The 14,496-nt window shown below is 45.1% G+C and overlaps 2 protein-coding genes and 1 non-coding gene across 3 annotated transcripts; 2 read left to right on the top strand and 1 right to left on the bottom strand.

Moving 5' to 3' along the window:
- Nucleotides 1-61: 61 nt before the first annotated feature.
- LOC116652796 lies at nucleotides 62-210 on the top strand. The gene has a single exon (XR_004306016.1). It is a non-coding gene; the product is annotated as a U12 minor spliceosomal RNA (small nuclear RNA).
- Nucleotides 211-1,510: 1,300 nt separating this feature from the next.
- Nucleotides 1,511-6,216, bottom strand: LOC107313449. The gene is made up of 4 exons (XM_015861712.2): nucleotides 6,111-6,216; nucleotides 4,157-4,334; nucleotides 3,453-3,557; nucleotides 1,511-1,933 (listed from the first exon to the last, which is right to left on the bottom strand). Exons 1-4 carry the CDS (start codon nucleotides 6,194-6,196, stop codon nucleotides 1,676-1,678), a joined length of 627 nt encoding a protein of 208 aa, XP_015717198.1. The 5' UTR covers nucleotides 6,197-6,216; the 3' UTR covers nucleotides 1,511-1,675.
- A 92-nt stretch (nucleotides 6,217-6,308) lies between these two features.
- Nucleotides 6,309-10,995, top strand: LOC107313412 (heat shock 70 kDa protein 12B-like). Its single transcript, XM_015861586.2, has 4 exons — nucleotides 6,309-6,775; nucleotides 8,898-9,122; nucleotides 9,468-9,639; nucleotides 9,897-10,995. Exons 1-4 carry the CDS (start codon nucleotides 6,320-6,322, stop codon nucleotides 10,940-10,942), a joined length of 1,899 nt encoding a protein of 632 aa, XP_015717072.1. The 5' UTR covers nucleotides 6,309-6,319; the 3' UTR covers nucleotides 10,943-10,995.
- The last annotated feature ends 3,501 nt before the right edge of the window (nucleotides 10,996-14,496 follow it).

Genomic DNA, 14,496 nt, shown 5'->3' with positions numbered 1-14,496 from the left:
TCGCCCTGACCTACAAAGGCCCAGCGTAGGGCCCTGCTGACATGGCGGAGGATTGTGCTTTATGCCTTAAACTTATGAGTAAGGAAAATAACGACCCGGGGTGACGCCCGGGTTCTCACTGCTGATGTGAGAGGAATTTTTGCGCGGGTACAGGTCGTCCCCGGGTGACCCGCTTACTTCGCGGGATGCCCAGGTGCAATGATCTGCCCGACCCCCAGTGCACAGCGTTACAACGACAGAGCCCCGCGGGGCGGTTCCTCAGTCCGGGGCGTTTGTTGGGGCTGCCCTATATGGCTGTCCTATATGGCAGTCCTATATGGCTGCCCTATATGGCTGTCCTGTGGCGGCAGCAGCGCCGCCGTCTGGCTTTTGTTTCTCCTGGAGCTGTCTGCGGCTTCGCCTCTCAGCTCTGGTACGGTGCGGCCTAACGGTTGAAGTCTGGTGTTAGAAAGCTTCTAAAGCACATTTGGGGGTGTTAGGGCTTATCCTGGCGTCTCACCTGACCTTTAGCATGTGTGGGATATCCATACGTTGTCTCCATTCCCTAGCCTTCAGCACTGAGTTACGCCAAATCCATCTTTGGCACTTTCCCTGGCATCACCCCCCACAAGGTGGCAGAGCTAGCCTGTGTGCTGCCCCCATGGACACTGGGTGAGTAGGCAAAGCCACACAGCAGAACAATGTCCAAGGGACCTTGCCCAGTACCTGCAAGGCAGTGACTGTGTTGGGGGCCAGGCTTGCGCCCTCCAAGGGAAAGGCACGATGTTGAGGCTAGAGTCATGTGTCTACAAAGTAATTGCTCCAGGAGAACTATGACAGTACATCTGCCTTGTGGAACCTGTAGATTTCATTATCATCAATTTGACTTTTTATCCAAAATAGAAGCAATACTGATTGCATTGAACAAGTACTTCTAATGATCTAAATGGGATCCACTAAATAATTACAAGGCTATCTTGCTCCTTATTCCAAGAGCTGAGTGAGCTTCCTGGGTTCTGGCCCTATTGCTTCTTTGCAATGGGTAGGAGGACTTGCTCCAAGCCAGAACATCTCCTTTCACTTACTCTCTCCACCTATATGAAACAAGGATCCTTGCAGCTGTTGAAAAGTAAAGGATTGAGTGATGGGAGAAAGATTCCAGCTGTTGGATTCTTTCATACAGTGCCCATCCTTTAGGCTGCTCTCTTCTGTTTCCTTGCTTGTATTGTATCATAGTATCATTAAAGTTGGAAAAGACTTCTAAAATCATCTCGTCCAACTGTCCGCCTGCCACCAATATTTAACCACTGAACCATGTCCCTCAGTACCACATCGACACATTTCTTAAACACTTCCAGGAATGGTGACCACACCACCTCCCTGGGCAGCCTGTGCCGCTACCTGACCACTCTTTTGGAGCTGTTTTTCCTTATATCCCACACTTTCCACAAAAATGCTGTTTGGAGATAGTGACCATCAAAGCTACATAAAATGCATGCACTCCAGCAAGGCAAACACTTTCACTCTTTAGTAGGTTCTTTGTCAATAATAGTTTATTCTTGGTGTCCCAAGCCAGAAAGATTTAACTAGATATGAGAAGCAGGCTGCTCATAGGAGAAAGAAAAGCAACAAATTGCACAACAGCTATTTCATCTTCTCATGGTCATCTAAGTATAAGCTTGACATTAGAGCCTTGTTACTTTTCATTCCACACTACACCTCTCTCAATGACAATTTTCCCATCCGTCAGTAAGGGCCATAGGATCTGAAGCTCTGATTTTTTAAAGTACTTTATGCCTTGCTGGTCCGCGAGCTCTACATGTTGCAGAGAGCAGTCACGTATGTCCCACACAGCCTTAACTGGTGAGTCCTGAAGAAGCAGCAGACAGAAAACTCTGCAGCAGGTCTTTGCAAATTGCTCTTGATCCGCATTTCTCAGAGGAACGTTAGCGTGCTGAAAATAAAGAACAGTTTTCACAGCTTCATAGTATGACTTCGATGAGCAGACCTTGCCTCCCTACTCAGATTCTGTGCAGGATCCAAACACTGAAGTTCATTTGTCAAAGCTGAGGATTCTCTTTAAGTGGGACAGGTAGGGGTCCAGGGCCACCTAAAAGGACCTTCTATTTACTAAGGCTTGGCTTCTAGACCATAACGACATCCAGCAGCTGTCTGTATTTCCTCATACACAAGAGTTTCACAAAGAGCTTGTCAAGGCTCAGATTTTGAAAGGGCCCAGCAAGATGCAAAAGAATGAAGGTGCTCCCTGGGAGCTTCATATATATGTATTTCCAGAGGGAAAAAACTGGTCTGTAGTTCATTTGGATAGCAAGTGGGCTGTGAATGCACCAACAGTTTCTGCAAGCTTTCCCCTGCCTTCACAGGGATTTGAGTGCTTGTGCTCAGGGTCAGCTCTGATACAGCATGGCTGTACAACTTTGGATCAGATTGCTGCAAAAACAACAAAGCTGGCAAAAGGAGTGACGTGAGAAGTTATGGGAAGCCTCATCTGAGGCCTCAACCCACATGCTCCTCACCTCCCATCACAGGAGCTGCTTCAGGATCAAGGGTGCCTGCGCCCAATTTTGTATCGTTTCATCCGATCCATAGACCAGTTTCTCAGTTAAACCTCAGCTTGCCTTGTCACTGCGGGCTTACCTGGTTGGTGATCACCTCTCTGTGACTGACCCTGATCACTGTCACCAAACATGCTCTGCTCACCTTGCTTTGTTCTGGTAGGACTTTACCCTTGCTGGTGAGAGCACTGCCCTGCCTGTCTTGCTGCTCCCCACTGCTCCTGATACAGCTCTGGGGAGGTAAAAGGACACGTACAGCTCTGGCCATGTCTATGGGAATATATGGGAGCATCTGGGCAGGAAGTCCTAAACTCCAAACAGAAGAGAGACCTATTCCATTTTGTAACAAACTGCATAGACATGCCAGAAACATGAATCCCTGCCCTTAATTCAGGACTCTATCTTTACTTACAGTAATAATTTCACAAATGCCTGAGTCGTTATGGTAATAACTATATCTTAAGAGTTTCAAAATAGCTCGCATCTGCTCCTAAAAATGAAGCACAGCACAAGACAGACTGTTAGCACGTGACCCAAGCAATTCACTGCCTGAGCGCTGGGAGTTGGTGTTTTTCAGACCATGCCAATTAGAGATAGAAAAGCTTCCAGCTTCAGGCTGTGCAGGAAGATCCCATAAAAGCAACATGCATCTGGGAAATGCTTTCTGCATTTGTAAGTGTGCCTCAGATGCAATTCAGCCACGCAGCGTGTGTCTGCGGGACAGAGAAGGGTTGCTGAAGCTCAGCTTTCCACTCTCCCATCCCTCTCAGCTCATAACTTGTCCCCACTGTCATTGCCCGTATACTTTGAACAGCATCTCTAGCAGAAGCTGAGCTCTAAATAAAGGTAGCCCTGTATCCCGCTGTCTGGGCATAGTTACACAAAGATATCAAGTACTTGTATGTAGCTGTTTGCAGCATAATCCAAAGGTGGAAAGCCAAGGGTTTGGAGTATGGTAGTTTTTCTCATCTCAGTATCTCTCTCGCAGGCATCAAACAGCTTCTGTAATGCAAAGAGAACATCTGATCACAACAGCAGTCACAGTGAAATGAGAAGCACGATGTAGGAGGCATGGGCTGAAACCGCATCTGTATCACAGTAAGCTGCAGGATCCCCAATTGGCTCAAATACTTCTTTAATGCCTGGGAAATTAGCTATTTCTGTGAGCTGTTTGTATGTTAAGGCCATTCTTCAGTATCCATGTGCTAAGAAGTGCTTCACCTCACCCTTGTCCTTCAAACTCTACCATTTTGATCCTTCCTTTCAGACACCCTCAGGATCATAGTAAAGAGTCAGCTGTCAGACTAGCATCTCCCATACAGTACTTAAAGCGTCAACCATAAGGAAACTGGGCTATGTTTTCCTTAATGTGGCTGAGATGTGGGACCGGGACTTGAACATGACCTTCTGAAAGGCAGAAGGAAGCAAGTCTCTGACAGCTTTCTCTCTTCTAGCATTACATGGGCCCTGCTGGACTGGAACAACAGAGCTTGTAGTCTCATTAGTTTCATACAGAAGTACTAAACGCTCAAAGTCTGCTGTACTGGCTGTAGAATATCAATTTGATAAGATTCAGATTGATAAAGCGGACACGAGCAAACCTGAATTATCATGCTGGCAGTTCGATAGGACCAACGGGCTGAGCTGTTCCAGCACTTCCTCCATTCTTGTAACTTAAGCTTCTTAAACATTTCCAGCACAGCAGACAAGCGCAGAGGGTCATCGATGTTCTCTGACTGCTTGTGCATGCTCATTGCTTGAGACAAGAGATTTTGGTTTCTAGAACAAGGAAGGAATCCAAAAAGTTAGCTAAGACAAGATGAAACAGAAGATTAATGTAACTGTTTTGCAGCATGTTATTAATCTCTTTTATGAATACCATATTTTCTACAGTGTATTTCCCAACTGTACCATCCTAGCAGAATGGTATGAACAATCATCATGCATCCCATAACTAAGCTTGCCATTATTTGAGTCCACGGTCTGGGAACCTTTGCCTGACATCAACTCAAGTCTCAGACTCTGAGATACTCCTGAAGAAATCTCCCAGGTTTCAGAACATGTGAACATTTCTCCTACTTACTGTCTTCGCTATCAGGCTATACAGAACTGCACTTCTGAAAATCGCCCATCACCCTAAGGATACTCCAACCATATTCAGAAACTTTAGAATACCACAAGTTGTCCTCATTGAAATCCCAACAGGAAAGCCTCTTTTCCACAAAGCTGTGTAGTGTTGAGGACTGGTTTGGAAATCCAGCTACACCAATTGAAGTTATTCCCTCCTGACCTTGGTTATTGAGGATTATTTCTGTATGCATTTTATACTCATTAATTTGGTTACTTTTTTTTTTCTTCCCTTCCTGATGAACAGCATCCCTTTTTCTTCCCACCATTCCAGCATTGATGTCTTTCATCAGTGTGTTCACTAAAAATCCCCATGTCTGACTCTGCACATCTACTCAAAGTGTCCTCAGCATTACCTTTACCACCTCTTCATCCTTTGGTGCACGTGCCTTTACCTTCGGGGATATTCTTAATGCAGCCATTACCTGTTCAGCAATGTAGTTACATGGAAACTAAAGCTTATACCACAACATGATGATTTCCTTTTACATGTCATGGCAATGAACTCTGCACTCCACGACAACCTGCCTCAGAGCTTATAACCAGCTATCAAATGGGGTCAAATAGAAGACAGTAAGTTTGATGCACCTTGGAGAACAGAGCTGTGGTAACCAAAGTTTGAACCTGTTTCAGTAAAAATCATAACAACATTTATGATTTTCCCTTCCTATGAATTTGTAATACATATAGTCACAGTATCTGCAGCACTTCTCCAGAAACTGTAGTCGATCCTCACAATCATTACGCCAGGACCTATTCACACTGTCCATCAGTCCATCGAGGAAGAATGAAATGATAAAACACACTACAGACAGCACACCTTTGCAACACGGATCAAGCCCTGTCACATGGCTGAAAACAGATCTGGAGTAGCAGAGTCATCTGCAGCTCTGCCATCTCTGCACTGCTTATCTGCAACTTGTGACTAAGTGCTGCCACACAGCACAGTCTTTTCTTGCTTGCTTGTTTGATGCTTGCTCATTTTTCCTGCTTGCTTGTTTGCTTTTTTTGCTTGCAGGGTAAATCATGTGTCTAACCTGGCTCACGCATGCCACAGCAGTGCTGTCCTAAGGCTACACTGGGCCAGGCACGAGCTGGGTTATGTTTTTATTGGCAGTGCTGCCAGCATCAGCAAGTTAGGTAGTGTCAGGGTGAGGTGACAGTCAACATGCATCTGCTTTTGTCTCTGGAAGATCCCTTGGATTTCCTTTGCAGCCGTCGAGGTGCCTGCTGTCCTAACAACCCTTGCCATAAAGGCTGGGAGCACTGAAGGACAGTAGCGAAACTGCAGGAGTCCACCACTGCAGACCACTGCACTGGTTTTCAGCTGTCAATTGATCTCCTGTCTTTAACTAAGGACACCTGTTTTTCATTGAATTAGGGTTAAACATGGTAAATTTACCCAGAGACAACCCCTGTGCAACATACCTGATGTCTTCTGAAGTTTCCTCTCTAGGATAAGCGTCTGTACACTCTCCTTCAAGCTTCTTGTGTTGGTTGAAGACACAAGACATTAAAGGAGAAAATGTTTGCCCAGAAGAGCAGCAGTACAAGTGACTGTGCTGCTGAGTGCACAAGAAGCTACTGCAAGTGTCAGGCACTTGTTTTCCCTCTGTGAACTTCAGCTCCTCCTTTTTATGGGTAATAGCAGTTATTCTTGTAATTGCAGTTACACTATAATCTCGCTCGTGATTAGAGACGGGAATGGGCTGGTTTCTTGTTGCTGCCAGAGCAGTATCGGTTTCATTTTAGTTGGACAGCTGTATTCCGCTGTAGCTCCAGGTCTGTGCACCTCTGTTCTGCTGTCAGCTATGGCCAGCAGTTCGGTCTTCGTTGTTTCGATAGATTTTGGCACGTCCTACAGTGGGTACTGTTATTCCCTTGCTTCGGGCACAGACCAAATCCGCCAGGTGTTCTGGGGAATGGAGCATGGGTTCAAGACCCCGAAGACGCCCACTTGCATCCTGTTCAACCAGAATCAGGAGTTCAAGAAATTTGGCTATGATGCTGTGATGAAGTACAAGAAATTGTCATCTGATGAAGCTGACAAGTGGTACTTCTTCCAGAACTTCAAGATGAGCCTGTACGACAGGGTATGTTCCTGCTCATGGGATCAGGGCTGTTTGTTTATTGGAGGGATGAGGGCTAAAGGAAGAGGTGAAGGGAGCTGGACAGTTTGTCTGGTGAAGATCAGAGAAGTTAAAGAGCACTCTGTTAAATGCAAGAAGAAATGATTTAAGTTGTTGATAAGCTAGAGGCTTTATGGGCTCTTCCTTTTTGGTGGTATTCATTGTCTTCTAAATGGAACAACAGAAGTGCTATGCGATTTGAAGTTTAGCAGCATCAAGGTCATAGACAGGGCTCTTTCCATGTTGTACACTTATGCTGGCCTCTCTCTCCCTCTCTTGAAGGGATATGCTGAAGCCAATTTATGGGTGCCCAGCCGTCATTTTTCTCAGAAGGCTCTGTGCTTGCTCAGAATTGTTCACAGCATTTCTGGGTTGATTTGTTCAGCCAAACATGGAACTACAGAATGGTTTGGGTTGGAAGGGAACTTTAGGACCGTCTCATTCCAGCCCTGCTGCTCTAGTCAGGGACACCTTCTTCTAGACCAGGTTTGCTTAAAGATCCATCCAGCCTGGCCTTGAATGCTTCCAAGGAGGAGGCGTTCACAGTTTCACTGGGCAACCCGTTCCAGGGTCTCATCACCTTCACAATAATATAATGCTACTCTAGAGCTTCCTCGTCTGTGCTTCAGGGTCCCACAGCTCTTTCACCTTTTCCTGCTTTGTGACCATTGAAGTTTACGTTTTCTAAGTGCCACTGTCTGCTTTTACTGGCTCTTTTTGGATCTGTGTTTTTTTTATTTTACTGTGGATATCCTCTACATTAGTGTTTTTCCACTGTGAGAGCTTGCACATGGTCTTTCTGTGTGTGCCTGTTAGCATGGAATAACCCTGAGCACAGAGTGAGCCCCAGTTAAAGTCTCACATCTTCTCTTTGAATTTCCCAGTGCTAAGCAATGAGCTCTGAACTGGATTTTGGAGGAGATGGGAGGCATCTGTGAAGACTTCCCTCTAAGAGAAAGGTGTGAATGATGTGGTCTGCTGCAGTGTTGTTACCTGTGGAGTGATGGGCTCCTAGCCACTTTTAGGGTAGAAGGGCTTTAGAGAAATTTTAGTGCACCCCTCATCCCCCCCAAAAATATCCCAAAACAAAAAGCAAGAAAGGGTAAACACAGTTCCAGACACCTAATAGCCCAATTCGTTATTTCTGAATCTCTACAGGAGGTGTCCATGGAGAATACATCCTTTCCTGTTAACCGAGACAGGATCAGTGACAAGAAATTAGTTTACAAGCAAATATAAACATAAATTCCCTTTCTCTTCAGTGGCTTCTCCTCTGGAACAGGCTTCATCTCACAATTCTTGCTTATTTTAGCTGGGCAGCCCATAAACTTGCCTATGTATGGCTGCAGAAGATCGCAGGTTGATGGAGTTGGTGATCTAGTTTATGATCCTTGTGCTGTAGGGCCAACTTTGATTGCTGCCCAAGCAGAACAAAGAGAAACACATGCGGTGAAAGCTGGCTCCTGAAACGTCTTTGGATGCACTCAAATATTTCCACTCTTTCTAGACAGAACCAGCAACCAGGAACTGATGGAGGGAGTTTAGAGCAGCCATTTGCTTCAGGATTCAGGTTCATCCAGGCAGACACATAAGACCATAAACCCAGAGGGTATATTACAGAGTAACTGTATCAGAACATAAGCATATTTGTACATAATTTTGTCCTGTGTATTTTTTTTATCTGCACACATACAAACACATGAGCAACCTGAAGTCTCTATGCACATGCTTGGGAAATCTAGGATTATGTCAAACAGAAAGAACAGTTCTCCCCCAGCATTGTTCAGTTTGGCCTACAGGGTCTTTATACAACCTGGAACAGGAGAAACAGTCAGCTAAATCAGCCACACTGGTATTTTGTCTGTTGAAATATCACATGGTTTGATGGCTGACCTGTGTCAGTTAGATTTCAGTTGGCCACATAGCGAAGTCATTTTGGGGAATTTACTGAACTATGGAGACAGGATGTCGTTCTGTAACACACTTTGTGCACTGCTCCTGTCCTCAGTGTATGGAGGACAGGACAGTTCTCAAGGCTGCCACATATAACCCCAAAGACATTTAAACTATTTTCTGTCAACTGTAGAAAGTCACTTCTGACATGATGCTGGAAGCCAGCAATGGAAAGACCCTTCCTGCACTGTTGGTCTTTGCTGAAAGCCTGCGCTACATGGAGCAACATGCCCTGAACACTATCCAGGAAGCCTCTTTCAATACTGTCTGTGACCCTGAGGAGATCACCTGGGTTATTACTGTCCCAGCCATATGGACCGCAGCTGCCAAGCAGTTCATGCGGCTGGCAGCAAAGGAGGTAAAGGCAGTAGTTATCTCACTTCTCACATTCTCTTCTGAAATTTCTTTACTCATTAAGGAAAAGGAATGTCTCATTAGTTAGACAAGTCTGTATTTTGAGTTTTTTGTTTATCAGAGCGATGACTCTTGATATACATGATATGGATGCAGGAAAATGTCCCAAGCTGGCGATAACAAAAGCTTTGCCCTTTCCCCTGTGTCTGTGCAGAACTGAGCCCATAGAAATCAGGAGTGCAAGAGCCATTACCCCACAGTGGGTGAGAGCAGCCTCAGTAGCAGCTGGTGTCCATGCAGCAGTGATCTTGTCACCTTTTCTGGACTGACACTTATCTTGTGATTTCAGGCAGGACTTATCTCTGACATGACTTCTGAGAAGCTGATTATTGCCCTGGAGCCAGAGGCTGCATCACTCTGGTGTAAACAGCTTCCACAGGAAGGGTTTCTTACAGAGGGCAGCAACAGTAAAAAGTTTGAAGACTCCCCTGGGGTTCAGTACGTTGTTGTTGACTGTGGAGGTAATCTTCTCCCTTCTTAACGAGTACACATTTGCTGGGTGCAGAGCATGGGTGCTTTGCAGCCCTGAATATGGGGGGTCCCAAAGGACCACAGTGCTTGGGCTCCACTTCTCTGCTTGTCAAGGGATTTTTATTTTTGTTTCTCACTAAAGGAAACTTCATGGACAAGCAGCAAAATGGGAGGAGAAAATGGGTCTTCTAAGGTGATTTAGAGAGAAGATCTGACTTCATTCATGTGTGTGCATGTGTCTGTGTAGGTGGCACGGTAGACATCACAGTACACGAGATCCAAGAAGACTGTTGCTTGAAGGAGCTACATAAGGCGTCCGGAGGTGGATGGGGAGGAAACAGAGTGGATGAAAACTTCATTGCGTTTCTCAGGGAGATATTTGATGATGGTGTATGGCATGAATATGTAAAGAGTTGCCCTACCGAATTACAGAAGATGATGTACAACTTCGGTCTCCAGAAATGCTCTTCTGACAGGGAGGCAGTCTATTTGGACTGCTACTACAAACTGACTACGCTTGCAGAAAAAAAGAAGGAAATCTCCCAGTTCTTCAAAAAAGTGAAAGGAGTCAAGTGGTGTGACGGGATGATCATGATTACATTTGAGAAAATGAAGAGCTTTTTTGAATACAGTATCAAAAATATTATTGTTGCTCTGAAAGAAATCCTTGACAAGCCTGAGATGGCCAAGGTCCAGTACATTTTGCTTGTGGGAGGCTTTGCATCTAGTGTCATCTTGAGAGATGAGGTCAGGAAGGCTTTTAGTAAGAAGTATAATATACTTTGTCCATTGGAGGCCCAGCTTGCCATTGCAAAAGGGGCTGTTTTATTTGGAATCAATCCAGAAGTTGTTACCTCAAGAATCAGTGCTCGGACATACGGTCTAAGAGTAAGTAGGGAATTTGATCCAGCTATCCATGACATTCGTAATCGAAGAGTCTCAAAAGCTGATGGCTATGTCTATTGCAAAGGTCTCTTCCGGAAATTGGTGGAAGTTGGGGAGTCTGTGAGTATAAATGAAGTTGTCCATTATGATTTCACACCAACAGAACCAGATCAGACAAGTGCATTGTTTGCTTTCTATTCCACAGAAAAGCAGGATGCAATGTATGTAGATGAGGAAGGGCTGGAGCTGGTTGGTTCATGCACAGTACCAATGCCAGACACAAAGTTAGGGGGGAAACGCAAACTGAATCTGGATATTAAGTTTGGGCTTACTGAAATTAAAGCCACAGCTACTGATGTTACTTCCAAACAAAGTCGGATAATTACAATAGATTTTTTATCAGTGTAAATACTTGAGTCTTAGAGCAGCATGGCCTACGTGGGAGGTGCCAGCCACCACGATGGAAAGGCAAATGGACCACGAAGTCTGTCATCTGTCCTTCTTCTCACAACAGTAAACAGTTTGCAATTCTGATTCCCTTGTTCCTTCCTTTCTGACATACCTCCAGTAGAATCACCTGCACCTTGTCAGTATGTGATACAATGCTTCTTGATTGGTGTCTAACTCTCACAAGTACCAGTCCATACCTGTTTCTTTTAGCTTAAGGTCATCATACAGTCACCTAGAATCATCATCATAGAATCACCACAGAATGCCTTGGGTTTGAGGGACCTCAATGATCATCATGTTCCAAGTCCCCTGCCACAGGCAGGGCCACCAGCCTCCAGATCTGGTACTAGACTAGGTTGCCCAGGGCCCCATCCAACCTGGTCTTAAACACCTCCAGGGATGGAACATCTACTGCTTCTCTGGGAAGCCTGTTCCAGCAGCTCGCCTCTCTCTCTGTAAAGAACTTCCCCTTGACATCCAATCTAAATCTTCCCTGCTTAACCTCAAAAACACTCCCCTGTGGGAATACATGAAAGACTGTTCAGAACAGAAACTGTGGAACAAGATTAATGTCATGAGAAGCAAGGCCAAGAACCAAGGACACCTCCAGAAGAAGAGAAAAACAATGCCAAGTAAGCTTGTGTGATGGCTGCATGATGATGGCCCTGACTGGAGGAAGAGTGTGTGGCTAGGAATGACTCATGACTCCGACTGGATAAGCTCCCGCGTGCATAGTTAAGGAGTGTTTGTGGAATGTTTTGTTGACATGTAAAGGCGGGTGGGAAAGTTAAAAGAGAAACCTTGTGAATGTATATAATGGATGTTAGAACCTCTAATAAATTATTTGGATCATTAATATCTGAGCTCATGCCTCAGAAACAGCACTCCCCTTTGTACTATCACTGTCTACCCTTTTAAAAAGTTGATTCCCTTCCTGTTTATAATCCCCTGAAGAGTGAGTAAAGCCCCAAAATGGAGGCAAGGTAACACTTTGCTATTGAAAGGGAAAGGGGAACTTCACAGAAACCAAGACAAAGGGTAACTGTAGATAGTTTACATTTAAAAGAGCAGGGAAAAGGAGAATTACAGACACTTAGTCAAATAAAACCAGAGAAGAGGACAATAAAGATAAGAAGAAATCATCTGGAGACCTATGACAAGAAGAAGGATTAGATACTCCCGGGCAAGATGATGCCGACATGGGAGAAAAATAACAGCAGATAACACCAAGAAAAAAACAGAAGAATTTCACCACAAAACAACGGCAAGGGTCGTGGGGAATGGGGTCGGGGGGTATGAGGGAATGGTGTTGTGGGGAATGGGGCCACAGGGAATGTAATGAATATGTAATCAAACTGAGGAGGAGACTATTGGTTATGTATTAGCTTGACCTATATCTGTAACACACTTTTCTCCTTATGGTGTGCAAGTTTGGTGGAGCTATCCACCTTGCACCCAGCGCTGCGCAACACTGGAATAAACATATCTGCTTTATAACCCATCTTTGGATTATAGAGTTTGATTCTGCAAGTCACCCCTTTTACTGTAAGTCTGCAATGAGGTCTCCTCACAGCATTCTCCAGGCTGAACAAGCCCAGCTCCCCTCAGTCTGTCTTCATAGTGGAGGTGCTCCAGCCCTCTCACCATCTTCGTGGCCCAGCTCTGGACCCTCTCTTGACAGCTCCAAAACTTTCCTGTACTGGGAGCCCCAGACCTGGACACAGTATTCCAGATGGGGCCTCGGAAGGGCAGAGCAGAAAGGGACAGTCACCTCCCTGTCCCTGATGGCCATATCTCTTCTGATAGAGCCCAGGATACCATTGGCTTTCTGAGCTGCAAAAATACACTGCTGGCTGGTTTTTGCCCACAAGGATCAATAGTTCCTTCTCTGCAAGGCTACTCTCAAGGAGTTCTTCTCCCAGTCTGTATATGTATCTGGGATTACTCCAACCCAAGTGCAAAACCTTGCACTTTGCTATGTTGAACCTCATTAGGTTCACTTGGATCTACGTTTTGAGTTTGTTGAGGTCCCTCTGGATGGCATACCTTCCTTCCAAAGTGTCCACTGCACCACTCAGCGTGGTGTCATCAGCAAATTTGCTGGGTACACTTGAGCCCATGATCATTGATGAAGAAGTTGAACAGCACCAGTCCCAAGACTGAGGCCTGGGGGACACCACTCATTGGCCTCCACCTGGACATACAGCCATTCACCACAATCCTCTGTCTACAGCCTTCCAACTAATTCCTTACCCACTGAGTAGGCTACCCCTCAAATCTGTATCCCTCCAATTTTGAGATGAGGATGTGGTGGGTGACCATGTCAAAGGCCTTACGTGTGTCCAGGCAGATGACATTGGTCACCTTCCCTTTGACCACTGATGTCACTCCATCACAGAATGCCACCAGTTTGGTCAGGCATGACCTTCCCTTGGTGAAGCCATGCTGGCTGTCTTGGATCACCTGCTCATCCCTCATGTGCCTTAACATATCTTCTAGGAGGATCTGTTCCATGATCTTCCCAGGCACAGAGGTGAGGCTCATTGGCCTGTAGTTCCCTGGGTCCTCCTTCCTCCCTTGTAAATGGGAGTGATGTTTCCCTTTTTCCAGTCCCCAGGGGCTTCAACTGACAGCCACAACTTTTGAATACTATTGAAAGAGGCTCAGCAACCACATCAGACAACTCCTTTAGAACCCTGGGATGCACGCCATTCGGCCCCACAGACTTGTATATATTCAGTCTCATGACATTATGTCAGACTTGCTTCTCTCTTAGTTTGCTATCTGCTCTCTTTACAAAGCTTAATGCAGCGTTTGAGGCATGGACTCAGATGTGAACGATCCAAATCATTTATTAGACATTCTCACATCCCTTATATACCTTCACAAGTTGTTATTTTCTAACTTTCCCGCCCGCCCTTACAACTTTCCCAACCACCTGTACATGTCAACAAAGCATTCTACAAAACACTTTTCAACTGTCCATGCAGGCACGTATCCAATCAGAGCTGTGAGACCCTTCTTCTCCTTGCAGAGGTGTCCTTGGTTCTCATGCTGTTTATCTTGCTCCACAGCTGCTGCTCTGAACAGCTTTTCNCATGCTGTTTATCTTGCTCCACAGCTGCTGCTCTGAACAGCTTTTCTTGTATTCCCACAATTCCCCCTTTTTTGTTTATTAGCAAACTATTAACATACTACAAAATAATAGCACTAATTACATAAGTAACATCATCATTATAATCAAGGACTCAATTGACAATATTCTGAAAATGAAAAAGGAGATAAGGCAAATGACAAAATATATGGTTAAATCCACTAAAATATCAGACGCATTTTGCCTGCGGCCTAAGTTCCTACAACCTGGAAAAGAACCCCTGAGAATCCAATTCTGTGTAAATTTGAAATAGGTTAGAAAAGACTTCAATTTCGTGTTATCCATTTTAGACCATCCCGTTAGCATGAAGCAAATACTCCCTAAGCTAGCACATTATTACTTATTGTCCCTGGAGAGG

This window comes from Coturnix japonica, chromosome 1, assembly GCF_001577835.2.
Source record: "Coturnix japonica isolate 7356 chromosome 1, Coturnix japonica 2.1, whole genome shotgun sequence".
NCBI lineage: Eukaryota > Metazoa > Chordata > Aves > Galliformes > Phasianidae > Coturnix > Coturnix japonica.
Note: the sequence above shows the minus strand (reverse complement) of the source record. Positions and strands in the feature narration are given on the sequence as shown.

Excerpts from the sequence above, each read along its gene's own strand:
- LOC107313412 (XM_015861586.2), top strand. The coding sequence starts at position 6,320 with ATGGGTAATAGCAGTTATTCTTGTAATTGCAGTTACACTATAATCTCG. Across the intron at positions 9,123-9,467 it reads TGCGGCTGGCAGCAAAGGAG|GCAGGACTTATCTCTGACAT; the intron begins GTAAAGGCAGTA and ends TTGTGATTTCAG. Across the intron at positions 9,640-9,896 it reads CGTTGTTGTTGACTGTGGAG|GTGGCACGGTAGACATCACA; the intron begins GTAATCTTCTCC and ends GTGTCTGTGTAG.
- LOC107313449 (XM_015861712.2), bottom strand. The coding sequence starts at position 6,196 with ATGTCTTGTGTCTTCAACCAACACAAGAAGCTTGAAGGAGAGTGTACA. Across the intron at positions 3,558-4,156 it reads CTGCCAGCATGATAATTCAG|AAGCTGTTTGATGCCTGCGA; the intron begins GTTTGCTCGTGT and ends TTTGCATTACAG. Across the intron at positions 1,934-3,452 it reads CTGCAAACAGCTACATACAA|CACGCTAACGTTCCTCTGAG; the intron begins GTACTTGATATC and ends CTTTATTTTCAG.